Genomic DNA, 25,201 nt, shown 5'->3' with positions numbered 1-25,201 from the left:
AGCTACTTCTGTGGAAGGGTTATCATGTATTAATTTACTTGTATTGATCCTATAAACAATTTAATATAGGGTATACATGTCAAACTCAAGGCCCGGGGGCCAAATCAGGCCCGTGAATGAATTATCTTTGGCCCGCAGGATGATATTTAATTAGTATTAGAACCTGCCCTTTGGTATATTGCACGGACCACCATAATACTACAAGTCCCACAATGCACTGCGAGTGCATTGTCACGTATCGAGGGCCCGCAAGCGCAAGCATGCGTCTTCTCTTCACTATTGATCAGCAGTGAAAGTATATCACTTGTGGTCAACTTTCAGCTACCCCTCTACACAAAAATGGCCCGTGAAACACAGTCCGGCCCTCGACTTGTACCAATTTCTTTATTTTGGCCCACTGTGTATTTGAGTTTGACATCCCTGATATAGGGTATAGTTTGCCCACCAATTTTGGAGCTCTGGCTCATGGACTAAAAACCAAAAAGAACTGAACCAGTTCCCATTGGGAACCAACTGGTGGAAAAGGGGTCAGAGTGTGCAGTGTGCACCACGGAATTGAGGATAAAAAGTGAGGACAGAAAAGTGAGGACACCTCATCTACCATTGGGGTAGATGAGGACCTTGCCCTATACAGCAGTACGCCATCAGCAAGCTGAGTCATCGCCGAACAGTTGCAGCAACAACTGATCTCTACAAGATGCACACTCCCAGAAGAGAAGCACTACTACCTCAAGCTCACACCTCAGGTCGAATCACCTGGAGGGTACTACCAAGCCACGCCCTGGAAACCCCCAGGTCAAACACCAAATGCCTTGATAGGAGCTTTCTCCACTCTGCTATAAGGACATGGAACAGCCTTCCCCCTGCGGTTGTTGGAGACATTACATCTAGCAGTGTTCACGCCTTCAAGAAGAAGAACAAACACCTCCTCAGTATGTGACTGTAATCCCACAAAGCTCAAGGACTGTCATTCATCCAACATTCAGTTTAGACATACTGTATTTTTCCAGTTTTTCCATGTGTCTATGAGGTGACAGTATTTGATTAGATACCCTGGAGTCGTTTTTATGTGCAATGGTGTATTAACTTTGTATTTAGGGTTTCTTCCTGGAGGCTGAACCCTTGACAGTCAAACATGAAATAAACAGCAATATAGTGACATCACACTATCAGTCCCTCCCCTAACCCCTCCCCCTTTATCATACAACTACAGCTGTGGCTTCAGTTCAGGTGGATCAACACCCTTCACCACCCACCAGGCAAACCAGGCATACTTAATGAACTGGTGGGCGTGTCCACATAAAAGCATGATTTTAACAAATACTGTACACTTTTTGGAAAAAGTTCTTCCTCTATATAATATAATAATACCTGATGATCATGTTTTAGGGTGGAAAAAAATCGTGGCACTCCATCTTTAATAAAAATAACAAAAAATAAAAATTGTGATTGGCCTGAATGTGATGATGTATGATGATGTATGACAATAAGAGTGCCCCTCACTTCACACGAGGGTGATTTTTATTTGTTTGATTAACTGCTGCACCCCTAAATGCATTATACGTAAGCAGAAACTACATTGTAGATATTCAGGGACAATCAGTATAGACACAAACACAATAAGCCACCCATGAGGACAGGGGAGAACTTGTACGCATCCATGAACAGAGTGGTCCAACATTTAAGAATCACACTCTATGGTTCTGCTTATGCAGGAATGCCTACTGAGTGCCAAAAAATTACTTGCATTAAACGACGTTAAACAACATTAAACTCGATTTGCCACTCGATTTGCCATTCACTTTACGCATGTGCATACCTTCTATATTAAAGATAATCAGTATATGTCAAACCCACAGATGTTATAGTTCATTTCCAAAGTGATACAATTATTTTGTGCAATTAAATGGTCAGCAAGATAATGATAAAAAGGTGAGTAATGATTTGTGCATGCATTAGGAACAGTGTTATCTTTTTAATGAGTAAAATGTAATAAGTGACATATTTATTCTCTTGATATAGCATTCCTATTTCAACTAGTGTAAACTCTAAACTGTCACGATCGGCAGGAGATAGAACCCAAGCGCAGAGCCACAAGCAGAGAGTTCAGATTAACTTATTTATTAAATCCAAAACAAGGGTAAAGCTTACACAAAAAATACAAAAAGCAGCAAGCAGAAAACTCAAGGACGCAAAAGCTAAACTTGTTTAAACTCAAAACAGGTCTGCAAAACAGTTCAAAAAGCAAACCTTACATGAAGCCCAAGTTGTAATGTCCAAAATACCAAAATCTCTGAGACACACAAGGAAGACAGGACTGCACGGAACATCTCAGGAACAGAATGTATGTACTGGCAATGTTTGTGTGGAATGAGTCCAGTCTTATGGGGAGCAGGATGATTGGAGAAGTGTCCTCAGGTGTGAAAGGGGCATGGCACTGTGGGGATAATGAGGGAGTGTGAGCAGGTGTGTGGCAAGGACTGAGAGTTGGAATGTAATGTGGGAGTGGTTGACATGGAGACATGGTCTGTAGGGCGCCAGACCATGACAGTACCTCCCTCTTAAGGGACGGCTTCCAGACGTCCCACCACGCTGGCCTGGAGCACAGAGCAGGGCGGGTGGAGGGGGCCTGGAGGAGGGGAACCGAAGCTGAGCAGGTGACGTCAGGTGGACGGCCAGGACACTGATGACAGGCGTTAGGCGGGCGGCCTGGGGGCTGAGACAAAGCATCAGGCGGACGGCCTGAGGGCTGAGACGAAACCGAGATGTCATCTGGTGGGCGGCCTGGTGGCCGGGACGAGACCCTGATGTCATCTGGTGGGCGGCCTGGTGGCCGGGACGAGACCCTGATGTCATCTGGTGGGCGGGACGAGGCAGAGGACACACGGTCTGGAGGACGGTCGGGGAGCTGGGACCATGCGTAGGACCTTGGAGGAGACGCCGGGGATGCCTCAGACAGAGGCGAGGCCAGGGATGCTGCAGACGGAGACGAGGCCAGGGATGCTGCAGACGGAGACGAGGCCAGGGATGCTGCAGACGGAGACAAGGCCAGGGATGCTGCAGACGGAGACGCAGGCGGTGCTGCAGACGGAGCTGCAGACGGTGCTGCAGGCGGTGCTGCAGGCGGAGCTGCAAGCGGTGCTGCAGGCGGAGCTGCAGCGGTGCTGCAGGCGGAGCTGCACATCGAGGAGCTGGGGCTGCAGACGGGGCTGCAGGTCGAGGAGCCGGGGCTGCAGACGGGGCTGCAGGTCGAAGAGCTGGGGCTGTAGACGGGGCTGCAGGCCGAGGAGTGCTGGGCAGCTGGGACTCCTGGACGCTGGCCAGGCTGGGCAGCGGAAGGCCAGGCAGGCTGGGCGGCAGAGAGCCGGGCAGCGGAGAGCCAGGCAGGCTGGGCGGCGGAGAGCCGGGCAGCGGAGAGCCAGGCAGGCTGGGCGGCGGAGAGCCGGGCAGCGGAGAGCCAGGCAGGCTGGGCGCCGGAGAGCAGGGCAAGAGTTGGTGTTGTTGGAAGCCATGGCGTTGACGCCCCCTCGACCTGTTCGCACTGAAGATTGCCAAGCGAGACCAAAAATACGGGTCTAGGGCTGAAGCTCTGTCAGCGTAGGCTGGCTCAGGGAACAAACGTGAGGTCAACATAGCAGGGTGTTGGACCGACAGGCTGGAGGCCAACAAACCCAAGCCTGATTGACTGGAGATCAGGCTTGTGAGCAGGCTGGAAAACAGGCTGGAAAGCAGGCTGGGTGCAAGTGGGTTGACGAGGAGCAGACTTAGGAGGGCGGCCAACGTTATATTCCCATCTTGTCTTTGCCACCAGTCTGGCAAACTCAGGGTCCTTCTTCCAATAAATGGCTAGGGAATTAAGAAACACTGGGTCCTCGTAAAAATCTTCACTAGTGACTCCAAAATCCTCCCAAGAAAAAGGAAAGCAGGTATAATGTGCCATGGCTGGCCTCTCCAGTTTGCTTCAAACTCTCTCTCTCTCTCTCTAATGCAATTAAAATAAATGTTTAAGTTGTTTTAGAAGTAAAACGTATGTCACTCAAATGTATGTCACTCATTGGACTAAACAGGACCTATAACAAGGAACATTACTAACAGGGTACTTGGGTGATAGGAAAGGTCCCTGCTAATTAAACACAGTCTAGCGTTGTTTTCTCATCCCTTTTTTACTACCACCCTCTCTTCAATTGAATGTGTAAAGAAAAGGCTTCCTCCCAGTGGGAATGTGAGGAGCGTGATGGCACACACATAGCAGCAATCACACACACCAGAAGTGAGTGATTGCTGTCACAAACCCTTAACATCAACAGAGGTTGTTCACCAACACTGTGCAGCTTTGTTTGCCTGCACGCACGCGCACACACACACACACACACACACACACACACACACACACACACACACACACACACACACACACACACACACACACACACACACACACACACACACACACACACACACACACACACACACACACACACACACACACACACACACACACACACACACACACACACACACACACACACACACACACACACACACACACACACACTTTTGCCAACTCTAGGCATCATAATTAGCATTGTTTGCGGTGCAGAACAGAACAGAAGAATACGGTATGTCATAAAGCAGCAGACTCTATCTGACGGGCTTCTCTCATGCAGCTTATTGTTTGGCCAGCAGCACTGACGGGCAGTGGTGGGAAAGGTATACCAATATAAATAACGGTAATGGGTCACACACACCAAGACTGCATTTCAATAATATTGAAATGCAGTCTTGGTGTGTGCGACCCATTACCGTTATTTATATGATATGATTTGAACGGGTAACGCACCTTGCTAAAGTCTAAGGACGTCTGTGGATGTACAGTATATTTCTTTCTTTATGATCATGGCAGTGGAATCAACAGAGACAGACATGATTTTCTGTTTTATTTTTCTCCAGCGACCAGGGCTGTTTGGTATTGCATCGATCGGATCGATAAAGTTGATGGGCTTGTGGCAGACAGTTTGGGTGAACAACACACAGGTTATTTTAGGGCATCATTAAAATCAACGGCCTTGACTCGATGAAACAAGGAGGGGGAAATATGGCCGAACGCATTGTTAACGACTGGTTCCGTGATAATTCCCTTATATGCACTCTGTCTCCATCGCCACAAAGCCAAGGCCACTTTATGGGGATCTAAAAATGGGATACAGTGTATACACAGCGTAAATAGAGGCAGCGCTGCCTACAATTTCACCCGCTAAGACTTTCAGATAACATCCAAACTTTTTCATTAGTGCCCGAAATAACAAATCAACAAAATCCAAATCAACTGAATGTGGCATTCATTGTGTGTGTGTGTGTGTGTGTGTGTGTGTGTGTGTGTGTGTGACTGTGTGTGTGTGTGTGTGTGTGTGTGTGTGTGTGTGTGTGTGTGTGTGTGTGTGTGTGACTGTGTGACTGTGTGAGTGTGTGAGTGTGTGTGTGTGTGTGTGTGTGTGTGTGTGTGTGTGTGTGTGTGTGTGTGTGTGTGTGTGTGTGTGTGTGTGTGTGTGTGTGTGTGTAACAAAAGGGTGTTTGTGTGTTTGTATGCACACATGTACACGTTTGTGCATACACACACACACACGTATGTGTGTGTATATATCTTACATGTGTATGATGTGTGTGTGTACACACTAATGTACACCCTAATGTACCCTAATGTGTGCATGCGTGTGTGCGTCTCTGTGCGTATGTGTGAGCGTGTTTTTGGGAAGGGAGTTAGAATTAAGTTAGTCTTCAGTCTCTGCAGTCGTATTATCATTATTCATATGGCAAAACAAATAAGCACAGTATGCACACTATACTGTAAGTTTAAGGAACATCTGAGGATATGTTACATATAGGTATATAGGCTATAGCACGACCGTGTAGATTGGATTTGTAACTGGATAACTCACCCCTTTTCCAACGTTGATCAAAATAACAATTCTTATACATTCTCTAATTGTGTAGACTTCTTGCAAATGAACTTAAGTAATGCAGATGTTTAACAATAGGCCTAATTTAACTCTTGCGAGTGGAAAATGAAACCAAATGGACCCTTATTTTACACTCTCAAGAGTTAAAGATCTATTAAGGGTCCATTTGGTTACCAACTCTCCATTATTTAGAAGGGGGCCCACCTGGAACCCCCTCAACGACCACCTGGAACCCCCTCAAGGACAACTGCTGATCCCTGGACCACTGGTTGAGAACCACTACCTTAAACAGATCATATACTGCCATCAACATGGCAGTATAAATACATTATACATGGTACAGTGGTGAGTTATCCAGTATTCGATTGGATTGTGTAATGCAGTGGAGCCGGGCTGAACTTACACCAGACTTATGAATGAGAACAGCTCCCCCTTGAGGTCAACTCGCAGTACAGTACATAGAGCACTTGCACTCCATTCACCTGCACTGTAGCAGCTTGCTGCTTTGCCCCTCAGTTCACAAACAATCAAAATGTAAATTAAATCTATAGCCCGCCCTAAAGAAATATGTAATTTTTGTTTTCTAAAGAGCTGGAGAGACAGGGAGATCCCACTCTGACAATAACAAACTTTTTGGGCTCTATTTTCGTCCATGCTAAACCCCTTATCCCTAAACTCTTTGCAGTTTTTCACTATTTTGAAATAACATTTTTGAATAGTTGATCTACATCGACACATTGTGAGCTTGTAGATTGGCTATTAAAAAATGTTTTTCAAAATAGTAAAAAATGGCAAAGAAGTTTAGGGATAAGGGGTTTAGCATTGACTAAAATACAGCCCAAAGTATGTAACCCAAAAAATAACTCTTATGTTGCGTTCACGCAGACACAAAGACGCAGTCTAGCATTCATTGTCAGTGGAATAAAGCTATATGAAGCCAATCCGGCGCTACAACAACAAATACACTGTGTATAGGCAGCTTTGCATCTTTTACATCTACCAGTGTTACAGCACCATGGCTCTCTGACTCTCTTCTTTCAAACACAAAAAACAGTCAAAGAAAAATCTAAAATAGCTTAAAGGACAACTTTAGTTTTTTTCAACCAAGGTTCATGTTTTAGGTTGTTATTAGAGAAAGTAAAAGATAAGTGTTAATTATTTTTTTCATTTGCTGCTTTCTTTCGTTTTAGGGATTTTAGCTTTCAAAATTCAAACATGGGGCTAAATATGTATTTTTTGACAAAATGTTATAACAATTTCTTTTTTTATTATTTACTATAGTCCTACTAGACCCCAATAAAATACATCTGGCAACAAAAGATGACAGGATCTACTGAATGGATCAAACTGGCATATTGAGCCTATGGCACAGTGTGGCTATACCCATAGGCTACCTTCACATTCAGTAGATCCTGTGATCTTTTGTGGCCAGATGTCATTTCTTGGGGTCTAGTATAGGACTATAGTAAAAAATATAAAAAATTAATCGCTATAAAATTGTCCAAAAATACATATTTAGCACCATGTTCGAATGCCCCCGCCCCCTGTCAAAAACAGCTAAAATCCCTAAAACGAAAGAAAGCAGAAAATGAAAGAAAATGTACACTCATCCTTTACTTTCTCTAATAACAACCTTAAACATGAACCTTGGTTGAAAAAAACAAAAGTTGTCCAAGTAGACAAACTGCGACATGTTGTGAGCTTGTAGATCGGCTATTTCCAGTATTTGTCAAACGATGTCTATCCCGCGGCTTAAAGGTGGCATCGATCGATCGGTGAGTCGGTGACTTCATCAAGTCAGATGAAGTCACCACGCGACCCGCTGACACCATCAGCTGACACTCAGCCTTGTCCCGGGTGGGTCCGGTGACTTCAACGAGGACAAGCAGCGAGGGTCTGGTGATGTAACACGTTTAAGAGCACCATTTTGTACTGCCCCTCTGCGCCTTGTGACCTCCTGAACCCCCTGTTCATGACAGACGGAGCCCAGATAGGGGGGGAATCTCTGGGCTCTGTCTGTCATCCCACTAAAACAACACCCCAGCCCCGACCTTCACGCCCCTCCCCTCCCCCATCTCCTCCACTCATCTCCTTGTCTCCCTCACCCATGTCTCCACTATGTCTGTCAGAGTCTCTGTCTGTCTGTCCACGGGTCATGTCTGTGAATGCATTTGTCACTTTTCAGTTTATTCTCTGGGCAGGTGAACTGAGGATTGCATGCGCGCGCACACACGCACACACACACACACACACACACACACACACACACACACACACAATTTGTATTTAGGTCCACATAAACAGAAGTACAGAATGCCTTTCAGGACAAACGGTGCCAGTGCAGTCAGACAATATAGGAAAACAGTGGGTTACAAAGTGCCTATAAGGCAGTACATTACATTACATACAATACAGTTAAAGGCAGTACATTACATTACATACAATACAGTTACATATTGGTCAGACACAGCAGACATCGATCATGGATAAAGGGAACAACGCCTCCTCCAAATTCCAAATCGACCTTGATTTTGGACTTTGTAGCTGATCTACAAGATCTAAAAGATCTACAAGCTCACAATGAGACGCATTGTGGCTTAGATTGGCTATTTATAAATGGCCAATAGAGGGTATGTGCGTGACATCATCATCATACCCGGATGTTATGCGGGAACGCCTATTGAGTGGCACAAAACTATACTTTTCTGGCCTTGAAAGCCCATACATCCAAACAGAAAAGTCCTATCTGATTGCATTAAACAACATTAAACTCAAAAGAGTAGTGTCTAGTATATACAATGCCTTGGTTTCAGCTAGGGCCAACTCCACAGAGTACATTAAAACTAATTGGGGAGAGTTGGAAATTACCATCACATCGTAAATATGTGCAAAACACAAATGACGTCCACCAACTCAAGAATGTGGAGAGAATTCTGTTGGAAGAACCTAATGAGAGTTTTTATTACACCCAAAATGAAGTCAAGACAATTGAAAACAGAACAGCCATGCTGGAGACAGTGTGGCGGTGTGACAAGGGGGCGGGCCACGCTCATGTATTCTGGACAGAAATACTGGCAGGATATCCATTCCACCTTGGAGACCATTCTGTGTTTTAAGATACCTCTGACTTGTTCATTTCTATTGCTGGGAAATATCCCTGAAGAGTTTCTAATACATGATCAATATTTAATCAAGATCCTCTTAGCAACAAGTAAAAAAGCGATCACACGACGCTGGTACCAACAGCACCCACCAACGAAAGAACAATGGATGGAAAAACTAACATTCATACTTAGACTACAAGAGGATAAATTCTATAAAAAGTGGGAAAAGTGGGATCTCTTCTCTCAGCCTAGCGATAATGCAATAGGATTTCAATGAATGTATTTTGTAATATGAAAAAATGAAGCCTTGTCTTTTGCTTTTTGTTTTTGTCTTCTTTTCTTTTCGTATAGTCTTTTTTTGTTTGTCTTGTCTCTGTTTTTTCTTCAATAAAAATTAAGTGAAAAAAAACAAAAGAAAACATTAAACTCACTTTGTCAAGTGACTTTGCCACTCGATTTTCCATTCCCTTTATGCATTGTGCTTACCCTCTATATGAAGTGGTTACTGTACGTTTAGTAACAATAATACAAATCGGCAAAGTAACTAGTAACTAAAGTTTTCAAGAGTAAAGTAAATCTCTGCATCTCTGCAGCCTTACCTGCATGTGCTCTGTATACTCCGGCTAACCTTCACTGGAACAGTGTTGGTCAAAGGCCTTTTATGATGTTTGTTATTAGACAGCCTGAAGCTTTCTGTTAGTACAGTATATGTTCAGTCTACTGTGAATGGGTCCACTTTGTCCATGGCCGCACACGCGCATGCACACACGCACGCACACGCACACACGCACACACACACACACACACACACGTGAATTAGTATACCGGTAGATAGATTCATGGTTCCTATATTGCCCAGCACAGCTGCAGTCAGCTAAACTATGCTCATCCACAGCCAAACAAAACCTGCATAATAGTTAAAGAAGACTTCAGTTACAAGCATTTTTTATCTGTATCTTTTAAAATCGTGTTTATAAGATTTGTGACAGCTTGTCACACAAGGAGCCTTCTGGGAGGAACAAAGACGCCCGATTAAAGGTTTTATTACATCTTCAAAAATGTGTGCTGTTAAGGTGTGTGCGTGAGTGTGTGTGTGTGTGTGTGTGTGTGTGTGTGTGTGTGTGTGTGTGTGTGTGTGTGTGTGTGTGTGTGTGTGTGTGTGTGTGTGTGTGTGTGTGTGTGTTTGTTTGTGTGTGTGCATGTGTGTCTGTGAGAGAGAGAGAGGATAGGTGGTAAGAATAGTTGCATGGATGGTCTTTATATTATATATCTAATCATGAGATATTTAGATTTGTACATTAGATTCTAATCTAACCATGTTGCGTAGGCTACAGTATTCAACAAGCACGCTAACCTCCGTTACTGCACGGAAGGGATAATCTGTCGCTTGCTCTTTAACTGCATAAACAGGAACACACAGGAACAAAACACGGTTGATTCCATTTACACCAGCAGAAATACACATTCGTCCAATCGTCCATGCACACTCGTGACACGCACTCCTTATCAGCAATATCCCAATTTTCCATCTGCAGAGGTCTGTAAAACAGAGTCAGAGCCACTCAAAAGGAAACAGCAGTGTTTTCCATCAGAACTGTCAAGAGTCTGTGCTATTACACCATTTACCTCAAGCACACATGCATGCACACACAAATAGATCCCACCACTCAACGAGAGAGGTAAGGGGCTGGAACGTACAAGGCTAAGAGAGAGAGAGAGAGAGAGAGAGAGCATGGTTGTTCAGCCGTGAAGTAAGCGAGCCCTTTAATGTTCATTCATATCCATAGTTCCATACCAAGTATAATCTGCTTGCGTTGACAGTGACGTGCACACAATTTAAACATGATGTCAGCAAGAGCACGCAGCCACAACGGGGCACCAAATAAAATGAAGAAAAAAAACCCTCACCCGTGCGAACTACAGTATACTTTGTTGCCTTTGGAGTCGATCATAGTTGTTGACTTAAGCACGATGGTTGTAATAATGGCCCCTCCTTCCTGGCCTGTGTGTGTGTGTGTGTGTGTGTGTGTGTGTGTGTGTGTGTGTGTGTGTGTGTGTGTGTGTGTGTGTGTGTGTGTGTGTGGGGGGGGGGGGGGGGGGTCATGCTCAGCTGCAGGGGTCAATAGGTCATACTCGGACATCACAATAGACCCAGCCACATTGATTGACCATATGCAATAGAATCACAAACTCATAAATGACATTAGTGACCATCTCCCTGTTTTTGGGTTGTTCCAACAGCTTCTTAAAAAGGAAAATAATACCCAAACACACAGCCATAAGCTCAAAAGATATAGAACACCTGAATCCGTTGCTGCCCTAAAGGTTGACCTGAGCATGCAGACCTGGGATGAGGTATATGCTACTGATGACCCTGACCAGGCCTACGAGACCTTTCTGTCTACTGTGCTTAATCTGTATGACAAACATTTTCCATTAAGGAAATACAAATTTAAGTACAAAGCCAAACAAGATAAACCATGGATGACCAAGGGCCTTGGAAATGCATGTAAAAAGAAAAACATATTATATAAATTATACATGAAACATAGAACTAAAGAGACTGAAAGTAAAAATAAGCTAATGAGTATTCTAAGACTAAAAAAGAGTTAGGAGTAACATCCAAGGGACATGGAAGATATTAAATAGTATAATTTAAAAAGGCCAGGTAAGTAACAATTATCCAAATCATTGTATTAAAGATAACATAATTATAAACAAAACAAAGGAAATTGCTAATGAAATTAATAACTTCTTTGTAAATGTTGGGCCCACTTATAGAATAATCAGACAGAATCCAAATTAAATATTCATCAGGAATGTTCACGAAAATCAACAGACTGCACTGATAGGACACTATAAAGATATCATAGATTGTATATTCACACCATTCTCATACATCTGTAACCAATCATTTTTTCCCAAAATAGTATGAAGATTGCAAAAGTTGTTCCTATTTTAAGTGGAGATAAATATAACCTCTCTACTCTCACAATTCTCAAAAATCCTAGAAAAACTGTCTTGATAATTTCATAGAACAACATAATCTACTAAGCAGCCATCAGTATGGTTTCAGATCAAACAGGTCCACCTCTATGGCAGTCATGGAACTGGTAGAACATACTGTATATCTATGGCAATTGATAACAATGAATATTGACTTGAGCAAGGCATTTGACGCCATACATCATGGTCAACTCTTACAGAAAATGGAAAGGTACGGTATTAGAGCAGCAAACTCATGGAACAATATGTACATGTGAACAGTGCTGATTCTGACAAAACATCACGTATGGGATCCCACAAGGCTCTGTACTTGGGCCCAAATTATTTATAATTTACATTAATGACATATGTGACATATTAAATTATCTAAGTTGTGTCCTATTTGCAATGACACACGACTGTATTGCCCAGGGGGAGCCTCGACCGGCTCCTTGATACAGTAGAGAAGGAGCTTAGAATACTTAAAAAATGGTTTGATATTAATAAACTGTCTCTAAACTTAAGCAAAACTAAATTCATAATTTTTGGAGAATAGACAAACGGATCAAAATCAAGTTTGCCGATGTTGAAAGTGCTGAACACTACATTTCTAGGTGTTATAATTGACAATAAACTCAATTGAAACAAAAAAGGGATGAATCAGAGGGGTGAATCTGTGGAACGGCCTGGACAATGTACTAAAAAAGTGCATTAAGATATAGTAATGCAACAACTGTAGAATAACCTTTATTTTCATGTGCACTTGTGATTGCATTCAATGTTCATTCCATGACCAAAAATAAACTGAACTGAACTGATACACAAACTCAGAGAGCACATCTTTTGGGCAAAGAGGACAAATCCCAACAAGTTTCTCTTTGGTACAATTAGGTGTAAATGGCAAACAAAGGGAAAAGACCAAGGTATCCCTACTAAGATAAGAAAAGGAAATTGCACCTAGTGTGGCACAGCCTTCATCAAGGTGCTAATTCACATACAGTATGACTCAGAGTGTACACACTGTGTGGCTTTTCCTCCCACAAGTGCAAACATTCATCCAGGAATTAGAGATTGAGCTCCAATATTCCCACACCTGAAGCTGAGTAAACAACTGCGGAAATATCTACCAGCTCACAGGCACATTGTGAGCTTAGATCTGCTATTTTCGGTGCACAACACCAAAGCACAACCAAGTACAATCAGTAAAATGGTCAACTCATGTTACACATGTGCACTCAGTTAAATTAATACTCTGGATTTTACAGTCTATATGGATATTCAGATACAGCGGTTTGTTTATGTGCTCAAACTAAACGATCAATGATTCACTCCTGTGTTTACAGTCCTCTGCTTCCTGAAGCCTTAATTCCTCCACCATAAACCATAGCCCATTGCAGAGAGTCTGCATTTATGTTTGAACTTCTTGTTTTGAGGTTAAAGAGCCCTCTAGTAGTGACAGTTAGATAGAACTTAATCCTGTGTTTGCCTCCCTGCTGGCTCTCACAGTGAAACAGTCGATTGTGATGTTTGGAAAGAACTAAAAGAAACACGGCGTGACTGAAGTTATTTTCAGTTCTCAAAGTTTTACACTGGCTCAGTTAAAGAATTGATTTCAAAATACTACAGTTGGTTTATAAAGCATTGAATGGTTCAGGGCCAAAGTGCATTTCTCATCTTATAGGGGATTCACACTATGGTCCCGGGTGCGCACTCGGGACCACTTGGCAGATGTTGTGGTAGTGTGAATGATGCATACCGTTCCCGGGAGCGGATCGCCCAACCGTCCCCGGGACCGCATGGGGGGAGGGTCTCTGGACCGTTGAAGTGTATTCAGATACGGATCGTTCCAATGTGAATGCATGCAGTCGACGAGCCAAGCGTCAACAAAAAAAAACACAGCCTCTGCACAATGCGTAACACCAGCGCATTTCTCAACGCCGCCCTTCTCCTGTTGAATCTGCTTATACGCGCAGCACCGCGCTGATCTTATTCTGCGGACTACACGTGGCTCTTGGGCTTTGCTTGGCACAGTTTCCAAAGTAAAACAAAATAATAATAATGCTAAAGTAGAATCCATAGCAAACTAATACACTGGAGCACAGAACTGACTGACACACACAGTGAATAGCAGGCAGGCTGACAGTGAAGTAGTATAACGGCAAAAAGCCAAAGAGGCAATGCAATTCAGTGTGTCTGGATTTATTTGAGACAATGTCGCACAGTTGATGGTCAGTGTCCGTGCGCGCCAGCCATCAAGCACACCGTCATCAGGAGGATTAAAGTGTGTTATGCAAGTGTACCCGGGTGCGCTGTTGAATCTCGGGCAATGTGAATCATGGCCATCGGGGACCAGGCAACCGTATTCGGAAACGGTTCCAATGAAACGGATTCAGTCCGTCTCAGTGTGAATCCCCTATTATACTACCAGACCTCTCAGTTCGTCTGGGGCAGGTCTGCTTTCTAAACCCAGAATCAGAACTAAATGTGGAGACACAGCATTCAGTTTCTATGCACCACATATATTTTTATAATGTCTTCTGCACTGTAATTTTATTTTACTTATTTTGTTTTTTTATTGCAATCATAATGCTCTCTGTGTAATCCCACCTGTCACATTTGTGACCACTTTTTTGGTTTAGTTAAATTCAAAAGTAATAACACAGAGCCATCTAGACTAGATGAGACATAATAATGTCCATGACTTTACATGTAATATAATGTATGCAATAGGTTTTGCCACTAAGCTAGTCATGAATACCAATACAGCCATCACTCATAACCTTCAAGAACAGCCACAACAGATGCACTGTAGATGTAGATCCACATCATCATCATCTTCAATTCCATGTTAACGTGTTACAAGTCACTACCTTCAATGGCAGATACAACTCAACATGCACACAATAGATTCACATGCAGCCTTCAAGCCAGAAACAGTTACTGAACATCAGCCACCCAGTTCATTGGGTCCCAAAATAACAGCAATAGTACACCTTGAATCACATCAGTATACACACAGCTTACAACAAGCAGCAGCCGCAAAGAAAGAAAATAATTATATAAATCAAGGTTCCTACTTTGAGCCGTGTTCTACTTCATGTCATCAGTTGTGTAAGTGATGGCCAGCTGGGTCAAAGGTTGGAACCCATGGATAGAGAGAGAGCCCCCCTCTCTCTGGTTCATCCACGGACGAGCCCTCCAGCGGCATCTCCAGTTATCTCCATCGTCCATACATCTGGCAGATACTGTATCCTGTCAAAACATGCACACACAGTGTACACACACTTCACCTTGGGAGAATAAGGAGCTTCTTTAAAAATCTTAAAGACAATTTGATAAGGTAATTGACTGCCCCTCGTCCGTTACCTGAATAGAAGCACCTAATGTGACAAATCATGAGAACACACACACAATATTTTGGACCAAACAAATAATTACAAAGAAGAAAAACAACAAAAAATGTGTTGTAACCTGCTGTTTTTTTCTACTTTCTAATTCTTTGTTTGGCCCGAAATGTTTTGTTTGTTGTCATGATTTGTCACGACAAGAGTTGGCTTTGTCCGTGGTGTAAACGTCTTTAAATAAATACTTTCTGAAAAGTCTATGAGGAAAATGAACGGGGATTTCTTTTCCGGGTTTCTCAAGGGGGCGGGACTGCGACGCTCTATGGTGTAGGATGTGGAGGTCATGGTATTGAAACCTCCTCGCTATGGTGTAGGATGTGGAGGTCATGGTGTTAAAACCTCCTCACTATGGTGTAGGATGTGGAGGTCATGGTGTTAAAACCTCCTCACTATGGTGTAGGATGTGGAGGTCATGGTGTTAAAACCTCCTCACTATGGTGTAGGATGTGGAGGTCATGGTGTTAAAACCTCCTCACTATGGTGTAGGATGTGGAGGTCATGGTGTTAAAACCTCCTCACTATGGTGTAGGATGTGGAGGTCATGGTGTTAAAACCTCCTCACTATGGTGTAGGATGTGGAGGTCATGGTGTTAAAACCTCCTCACTATGGTGTAGGATGTGGAGGCCATGGTGTTAAAACCTCCTCACTATGGTGTAGGATGTGGAGGTCATGGTGTTAAAACCTCCTCACTATGGTGTAGGATGTGGAGGTCATGGTATTGAAACCTCCTCACTATGGTGTAGGATGTGGAGGTCATGGTGTTAAAACCTCCTCACTATGGTGTAGGATGTGGAGGTCATGTCTGTTAAAACCTCCTCACTATGGTGTAGGATGTGGAGGTCATGGTATTGAAACCTCCTCACTATGGTGTAGGATGTGGAGGTCATGGTGTTAAAACCTCCTCACTATGGTCTAGGATGTGGAGGTCATGGTGTTAAAACCTCCTCACTATGGTGTAGGATGTGGAGGTCATGGTATTGAAACCTCCTCACTATGGTGTAGGATGTGGAGGTCATGGTGTTAAAACCTCCTCACTATGGTGTAGGATGTGGAGGTCATGTCTGTTAAAACCTCCTCACTATGGTGTAGGATGTGGAGGTCATGGTGTTGAAAACTCCTCACTATGGTGTAGGATGTGGAGGTCATGTCTGGTAAAACCCCCTCACTATGGTGTAGGATGTGGAGGTCATGTCTGTTAAAACCCCCTCACTATGGTGTAGGATGTGGAGGTCATGGTGTTAAAACGCCCTCAGGTCACGTCTTCGCTTGCTTTCAAGAATAGAAGACGATTTTCCATTTTTAAAGCACTAGGAAATACAACTGCAACAGACACCTCTCTATGGCGTCACGCCTGCTCTCGCCAAGATCCCGCCCATAGCTGCCGCTGATTGGTTCGTCCCGGGCCGGGGCGATTCAACAGCCAATCCCTGTGCGATCCCAGAAGGAGGCTCGCTGTACCATGAACTTTTGAGTTAAATACCGCCCCCATCTGGTGGAGTCACGTTATAGGGCTAATGTGATTGGCCACAAAACTGGGTGTTTGTCTATGTCCCTCAATATGCCCAAATATGGAGATGACCGATGTCATAGTACTGATGTCAGAATTACTAGGGGAAAAATCAAAAGCTAACACATTTCAGCATAGTAGTTTTTGATTAAAGGGAGGTATAAAAGGAAAAGAAACATATACAGTGAGGGGAAAACGGGGTGGGCAGTGGTGGAGATTCAGATTTTACGGAGTCCAGTTTCGAATTGCAGCCGTCCGTAGGTACCCTTTGAGAGCGGTTTTGAAGGAGTCAAGGGATTCGCATGTTTTAATGACTGTTGGTAGGGCGCTCCACATTTAGGTGGCATAGGAGCGAAGATAATGTAGTCCCTTGTTTGTGCCGAATCTGGGTTGTACATGGTTCATTGCACTCCCTCTGGTGTTGTGGGTGTGGACTTCGTTAACATTAAGGAAGTATTTAGACAGGTACATGGGTATCTTGGTGGTGTATCGAATCGTGTGGACCAGACCCATTGCAAGATGCTGTACTCTGTCGTCGACCCTAAGCCATTCCAGCCTGTCAAAGTGGGCAGGGCCAAGTAGGAGCCTGACCTGTTTGTTTTGGGTCTGGAGTCTGGAGCCTAGTTTTAAGGGCCTTTGAGGTGCTGTGGTACCAGGAGGTGCATGGCAGCATAGTCAAAGAAACCTTGTACGAGGGCTCCTGTTAAGGTCTTCAAGGTGTTTTTGTTGACCAGTGAGGAGATCCTGTAAAGGAATCTTGTTGTGGTAAAGGCAGGGCCTTTTTCACCCAATGACTTAAAGCAGAAATATTTAATACATTTCCATACTTTTATAAATGAAATAGCATAGACCCAATGACTGTCCTACTTTCAACGTGTCTTGTGCACAGAATAGTCTGGTGGTTAAATTATCATTTCACCCTGTAAAGTCATGGAAAACGAGTCGCAATTCACAGAGAATTCCAATAGATGTCACTATAATGCCATGTTTTAGAAGCTGAAGTTAAGAGTCTGAGCCGGTGCAATTGAATCCGCCCCCCGATGGATGGCAGTATGCGTTGGAAAACAACAAGAGACCTAAACAACAGCGTCGTTGAAAAGAGAAAGAGAAAGTAACTTTCAAGGAAAAAAAAGGCGCCGCTAACAGCAAGGTTTGTAATAATATATGTATTGCTATACATGTGTCGTGATGAGCCATAATTTATAGTATTACATGAGTGACTTGCGTTCACTTACAAGCGAATTTCTATGCATAAATAGGGCAACATAAGGGGCTGAGAGAGAGAAACAAAGACTGCCGAAGCAGACACGTTGAGACAAACGGTAAAGTATAGCTCCAACCTCCAGGCTCAAAGATACTCAATTGAAAGAATGATTGATTTAAATATGTATTAACAGTTTGTTTGCAGAATTACAGTACATTTCAAGCACAACTCAATACAAAGACTGTTAACTGTGAGTGGACGACCATTACACTTGTTTACAAGAGGGTCCACCTTGTTCAATTCATCAAAACATTTAAAGACGTACAAATAGACACTTCTATAGCCAAAGAACAGAACAGGAATCATAAAGGAGGTAAAAAGTGAAAAGAAACATACAGTGAGGAGGAAAGGGGGTGGGTGGGGACATACTTGCTGAATAGTGTAATGTAATTGCCGTGTAGTAAAGGCATGTTATAAGTGCACTGCACACTTATAACATGCCTTTACTACACTGTGCAGTGGCAAATAATGTCTAGTAATTTAAACGAGTTGAAATGACTATTTAACGAGAATAATAATAATCCTACTACGACCAAGTGTAATGTTGTGTTTATTGTGTAAAACAAAACATAATAAACAGCCTTTATTAGAATTGGTAGGGTGAATACAAATTATAGCCTTATAGATACCGTAGATACGATACCTATATTAAATTAAATAATATGGATAAGCCCTGGAGATCTATGCATACTCCTTTATACATATTAATTTGTAAAATAGTTATCAGAAAACAAATTAGTCTCAGGGGTGCAGATGGTAATGCATTATGTAGAAGTACATGTATAATTGTGTGCTTATAGTTACTTTGTAATTTATTATTATTATTATTTAAAAGAATACACTACACTACACACTTCGGCCCAATATACATGTCTTACATTTGATAACTGATCTACAAGCTCAGAATGCATTGCATCGCAAAACACATTGTGAGCTTGTAGATCTGCCATTTTCAAAAGATGTTTCTGCACTACTTTATACTTTTGGTACTTTAATAACTGCATTTTGATACCAATACTTTTCTTTACTTTTATTCAAGTAGCCTACATTTGTAATACCAGACTTTTTAAATAGTTGTAGTTTATTTAAGCTTTTATTTAAGTAAGACATGCAAGTACTTTTTCCACCACTGGGTGCTTGCAGAAAGAACCCACAGGATATGAATATACTGTAGGCCTATTGCTGATGTCGCTGCCATCTATGACACCTGAATTTCCCTCAGGGGATCAATAAAGGTTTATTTGATCTTATCACCGTTCCGTTCTTCCAAGGAACACAAGAGCTCATCAAAGTGCTCGTGTTGCCTCAAAGCCTTGAAGGTGTCTTGAACAGCAAAAAAGCAAGTGTAATTGCAAGAAGCAGTGACAGTTTTATTGAGAGAGCATCACACATTAGCGGCTAAAAAGAGGCTCATAATGTGAAGCAAACACACATTGAAACCTTTATGGCACCTATTAAATTTGAACGTGTCGAGGGGATGCTGTCTTCGGTAAACATTTTTACACAGAGGCGCTTTAGTGAAGTTGAACATGATGTACACTTGAAAATGTATAATACTTAGTCCTATCTCCAGTATTATATCAGTAATTGGATAGTAAATTCAACTATGTGTACCAGAGATTAAGTTTAGAACGTTTTAAATGGTTCTAGAGTAGAGTAGCATTTCATTTTTCAGCATTAATTCTGTAGATACTCTTTGCATCAGTAAATTGTTTGCATTGATGTAATTAATGTGTATTCAGGGGCCCTCAAAGATGCCACACTGTAGACATTGTTTTGTAAATATTGTTTAAAGAGGATCTTCACACAAATTCATAGTGCAGTCTCCCCCCAAACAAATCACTGCATAATATATATATTATTATTTCAGATTCTGGTGTGATTGACATTTAGCCATGGCCCAGCAACCAGGAGAAGCTACGCAGCTACTGAAGGAGCTCAAGGCCACCCTGATAGACATCCTTTCTTTCGAACCCGACCATGTACGGCAATGGGCACACTCTCGCTCACTGCTGTCTGATATTTCCTACAATGCTGTGGGAGATCAGAAAACACGCAGAGAACAGGTGACACATCTACTGGACAATGTCATGGAAGCGGGAGATGAAAAAGCAAAGGGTCTACTGGAACTGCTGAAGGAAGATGACATGCAGACTACCTACCCCCGGCTGGCTTTTCTCAAAGAACAGCCACAGACATCTACAGGTATGCTATAGTATGAATGTCAGCCTATAATAATAAGAACAACAACACAGTAATTCCAGTGCCAACATGCTGACACTAAAATAACAAACAAAATAAATAAATCCCAATACCACATACTGTATTACATGACTATATATTTGGTTCTCGTCCACTCTTCTCACATCTGTCAATAACATACAGTATATTGAATAGAAATGTTTGTTTTTCTTTACACCGGGAAAAGGATCATCAAGAAACAATGCTCCCGGGGCAAAAGAGATTGTCCCACATAAAAGGAAGGCTGGTGAGTTCTTACACTATGAATGATTCCTAATTTCCGATCACAAGTAAAATCCTCAGCGTTAAAGGGTTAGTTCCGTTTTTTGGACTTAAAGCTGTAGGAAATGCGTGCCAAAATATAGTGGTTGATTGCCTGAGTCCTGTGGCGGGAGTTCTGGTCTTGTTTTAGTGAAAATTATAGTTCCGGTCAGTTGATGGGGGTCTGGGGGCCAAGCATTAACTCTTTGAGGGTTTAAAGTCAAATCCCATGTCAAATCCCCTTTTCTCAATGGGAGAAATGCGTTTTTGAATGATTTATTGAAAATTCTCTGTTGTGACTCTGCGACAATAAAAGACCTTCAGAGAAAGCTTGACAAGTTTGCTTCCAGGAAAAAAATGAATTGAGTTGATACAATGTTTAGTTTTTGTGTTGGAAGCCATTTAAAAAAGAATGCGCTTACACAATGTAGTGTTTTTAGCACATGAAAAAAAGATACAGGCGTTTTAAGGTTTATTTTGGTAACAACTTTTTTTCTACAGGGAGCACATACCTATGACATATCTCATTTTAAAGGGTGAGTTGTCTAGTTCAATAATAAAAAAATAAAAAGTTTCCCACATCTACCACTGTAGATATTTTGCCATCTATAAATAGCAAGGTCAGTCATGAGCAAACTGACCAACCCAGCTAAAACTGCCTACTGCCCCCTACTGGAACAAGATAGAAACTAAATGTTATTCTTTCCTGAAACTTGACATTTTAACGAAGATTTCGATATATAATATGTTTACATAGTCTTACCAGTACCCTAGTCTATTCATTCATGTATCTCAAAAACCTGTGAGATGAAGAAACACAGTTTTGATAAAAAACACATCCAATGACATAGTTTTCCGGACTTGGTGCCTATGATATGTATAGAAATGTAGACTTGAATGTACTGTATTATATTAAAAAAAAATTGGGTTCTTACCATCTACCGTTACAGAGTAAATCACAGTTGAAACTCGCTTAGTCAGAACATAAACCTCAGAATAGTGTAAAAATAGACATGAGATGTATCTCGGATTTGAAAAGTGCAAGTTTTATTTCTTTTTCTTACAAACATAATTATAATGCAATAGGACACCCACTGCCCCCCCTCCTCCCCCCCTGAACCACCGGAGATCTGCTCCAGTACATCTGTGATGAGACTAACCGCTATGCAGCGCAGTCCATCGCAAACGTGTGTATTGTGTATATTCCACACGGATGTGTCTGTGATCGAGCTGAAAAACTTCTTCGGCCTCTATTTCCTTACTGGCATCGTGAAGAAGCCAACCCTCGTGTCCTACTGGTCTAGGTGTAAGGCTAATGAGACACCGCAGTTCAGGAGAACCATGAAACTGGCCCGGTTTCTGCTGCTCAAGCGGTTTCTTCATTTCAGTAACCAGGAGACTCCAGGTGTACTTTGCTACTGTCTTTGGGAACCCATGTATGTGGGACCATGAGGAAGAACAGGGAGATGAAGCGGCTTAGCAAACCAAATGACATGAAGCCGGGCGAGACTCTCATGCGCCACAACATGACGGGGTGATGCTGTTGGCTTGGCGGGACAAGAAGGTGGCGAAGATGTGCACCACCATCCACCCACACACGATGGTCAAAGTCACTGAGAGCCAAGGCCTGACGCAAACTGACGCCAGGCCAGCCAGTCAGGGAGGACAAAATGAAGCCACATTGTGTTGACCAGTACACCACAAGTATATGAATGGTGTGGACAAACTAGATCAACACATCTCGTATTACCCGTTTGCCCGTAAGTCATACAAGTGGCCTGTAAAGTTCTACCTGTTTCAGATGGCAATGTACAATGCGTTCAATTGTCCGTTCAATTGTACAATGTACAATGCGTTCTTGTTGCACAAGCAGGACAAAAAATCTCCTGGACTATCTAATGTTGGTGGTGGAGAAGTCGACATCACTGCGGGCAGAGGAGGAGGAGGAGGAGACATCCGTCCATTTCTTCACTCTGGAGTGGGTCATGGATCTAGATAGATAGATAGACAGACAAGTTAGATTTATTTGCAGAAATTACAAGTGTTGATCCATTTCAGAGCCAACACATTGTAGCCAACACACATCAGTGTTGATCATCCATTTAATTATCACAACGAAATGTACGTCATTGTTCTTTACTTTGCCGCTGGTACTGTAATGCAGGCGGCTAAGCTAATTTATTATACTACTACATATATATAGTATTGCGCTTGCATGATGATCAAATGAACGTATTGTACCGTGGTTTATATGCTATATATTATGAGAAATGTTCCATTACTTCCCCTCCTCCCATATATATTCAGATCGCTATTTATGATCGCTGTTTTGTTTTTTTTAATTTGCCGAGGAGTTGCTAGCAGCTAGCATTACAGGCTGCGGCCTGTGCTCGAGGCTCGGCAAAAAAAAACAAAAAACTGCAATCATCATAGCGATCTGAATATATGGAAGGGGGGGAAGTAATGGAACATTTCTCATAATATATAGCATATAAACCACGGTACAATACGTTCATTTGATCATGTAAGCTCAATACAGATCTATTTGAAAGCCCCAGTGGTTGCTAGCAGCTATAGTAGCATGGATGGATGGAAGAATATCCATCCATTTATTATACATTAGCTCAGCGGCGCGGCAAACAGCGATCAGAAAGTTAAACTAATACACACTGAATAGATATAGCATATAATGTTTCAGACAATAAGATTCTTACCATAGAAAAATCTGGTCACCCGTCCAGATCGGAGTACGATGACATCGCTCGAGCCAGGCGGTCGGAAAGCCCGCAACAGCTGGCTTGCTCAGCATAAAGAGGTTACGCGGCCGGTCCTTCAGGACGAAGATCGTACAGAGGTGTTCCTCCATTGTCATCTGACGCACCAGACAGACAACAGACTACTAACTAATACATCTAAACTAAATATAATCGCTAAATATACTCAATCACTTTCGACACGCCACCAACTGAATCCCCATGCAGAACCGCAGGGGGCGGACACGTTTTTATAGCCAACGATGTGCGCACGTGTTACGTGACACGGGATTTCTGGGTATTGTAGTTGGAATTTCAACAAAGGGACTTCACACAGCGATGCGGAGGTTATTAATCTACCGATATTCATTAAAAAAAAAAAAAACGAAGAAATTCGTTTTTCCCCACACTCAGAACGTTATTGAATAACGCATTTATTAGTTATTGCCCTTCTAAGGGTTTTAAAAATAAATGAATCCACAAAACTAGCGTCATTTGAATTGTTGACCCATTTCTATATACCGCAACTTTCGTTCAACTTTGACCCCTCTGTCACATTTTTTGTGTCCAGTATCACTATGCCAGCAGCAGCACAAACCATTGTTCCGTGTGACAGGGGTTGAAGTTGAACCAAAGTTGCGCTATATGGTAGAAATAGGTTAATACAAATGACGCTAGTTAAATTCCTACAGCTTTAAGTAAAAAAATCTTAACAAAAACTTTTGTCCATTTTAGGTCCATTGTAGAAATGCGTTACCATAATTCCCTAACTTTCCCTCACACTTCCACAGACTCGAATATCATCACTGAGAAGCAGCTGATGGAGGTGGCTAAAAGAATTGGAAAACCGTGGAGGAAGATTGGCATATCACTGGGTATCACTGAGGTTAAACTGCAGCAGATTGAGGCAGAGAATCCACTGGACTTCGTGGACAGAAGTTATCAAATGCTGTACTCATGGAGAAAATGCCAGAGGAAAAATGCCACAGCTGCTTACTTATACTCCAAGCTTACAGAGTTAGACGAAGACCTGGTACCCGATGATATAGACTTCCTACTGAAAGAAGACTGAAGCCCTCATTGGATACCAGCTCATCGTGGATTTATATCACGGCTTTGTCGAATATGGCCGCAAAAGGGAAAGCGCAAGCGCTGAAATTATGTCAGTTCAGTGACATTTTAAACAAAACCTTTAGACATTCTATATAGCACAAAAACATGCATTCCGGAAAGACTTCCCGTCAGGGTGGAAACATATTTTTCTACCAGTGTTACTGTTTCCCTACAATGGGTGACCCATTTTAGTTCACGGACCATTTTAGGTTGCAAGTAATTATCCAGTTTTTAATTTTATTTTATGTCCTTTTTTATTTCTTTACTTTTTATTTTGTCCCAAAAATGATAATCCCATCTACAAACTCACATGGATTAAAGTTCTCTCAGTCACTACGACTGATTTCAGTCACTTCTTCTATGGAAGCATGTTATGCAGCCTGTAATGTGGAACAGCCTGCCAGTTAACCTGCGGCTCTCTGAATCCACGGACATTTTTAAAAGAAACCTTAAGACATACCTTTTTAACATTGCTTTTAATTAGCTCATATCATTATCCTTGTTTAGGTTTATCTATAATGTTTTTCTTTTTATATTTTCTTTATTTTTCCTTCTTTGTTTTCCATCTCCTTTGATGTTTTTTTTATATTTGTAAATAATTGTGAAGCACA

At 42.3% G+C, this 25,201-nt stretch overlaps 1 protein-coding gene across 1 annotated transcript; it reads left to right on the top strand.

The window, feature by feature from the left end:
• The first annotated feature begins 18,064 nt into the window (after positions 1–18,064).
• LOC310861624 (FAS-associated death domain protein) lies at positions 18,065–24,928 on the top strand. Its single transcript, XM_083769153.1, has 4 exons — positions 18,065–18,108; positions 20,093–20,427; positions 20,651–20,710; positions 24,269–24,928. Exons 2-4 carry the CDS (start codon positions 20,118–20,120, stop codon positions 24,547–24,549), a joined length of 651 nt encoding a protein of 216 aa, XP_083625279.1. The 5' UTR covers positions 18,065–18,108; positions 20,093–20,117; the 3' UTR covers positions 24,550–24,928.
• The last annotated feature ends 273 nt before the right edge of the window (positions 24,929–25,201 follow it).

Source organism: Protomyctophum parallelum, assembly GCF_964188405.1.
Source record: "Protomyctophum parallelum genome assembly, chromosome: 7".
Classification (NCBI taxonomy): Eukaryota; Metazoa; Chordata; class Actinopteri; order Myctophiformes; family Myctophidae; genus Protomyctophum; species Protomyctophum parallelum.
Note: the sequence above shows the minus strand (reverse complement) of the source record. Positions and strands in the feature narration are given on the sequence as shown.

Coding starts and splice junctions, on each gene's coding strand:
- LOC310861624 (XM_083769153.1), top strand. CDS start 20,118: ATGGCCCAGCAACCAGGAGAAGCTACGCAGCTACTGAAGGAGCTCAAG. Junction 20,428..20,650: donor ACAGCCACAGACATCTACAG/GTATGCTATAGT, acceptor CACCGGGAAAAG/GATCATCAAGAAACAATGCT. Junction 20,711..24,268: donor CCCACATAAAAGGAAGGCTG/GTGAGTTCTTAC, acceptor ACACTTCCACAG/ACTCGAATATCATCACTGAG.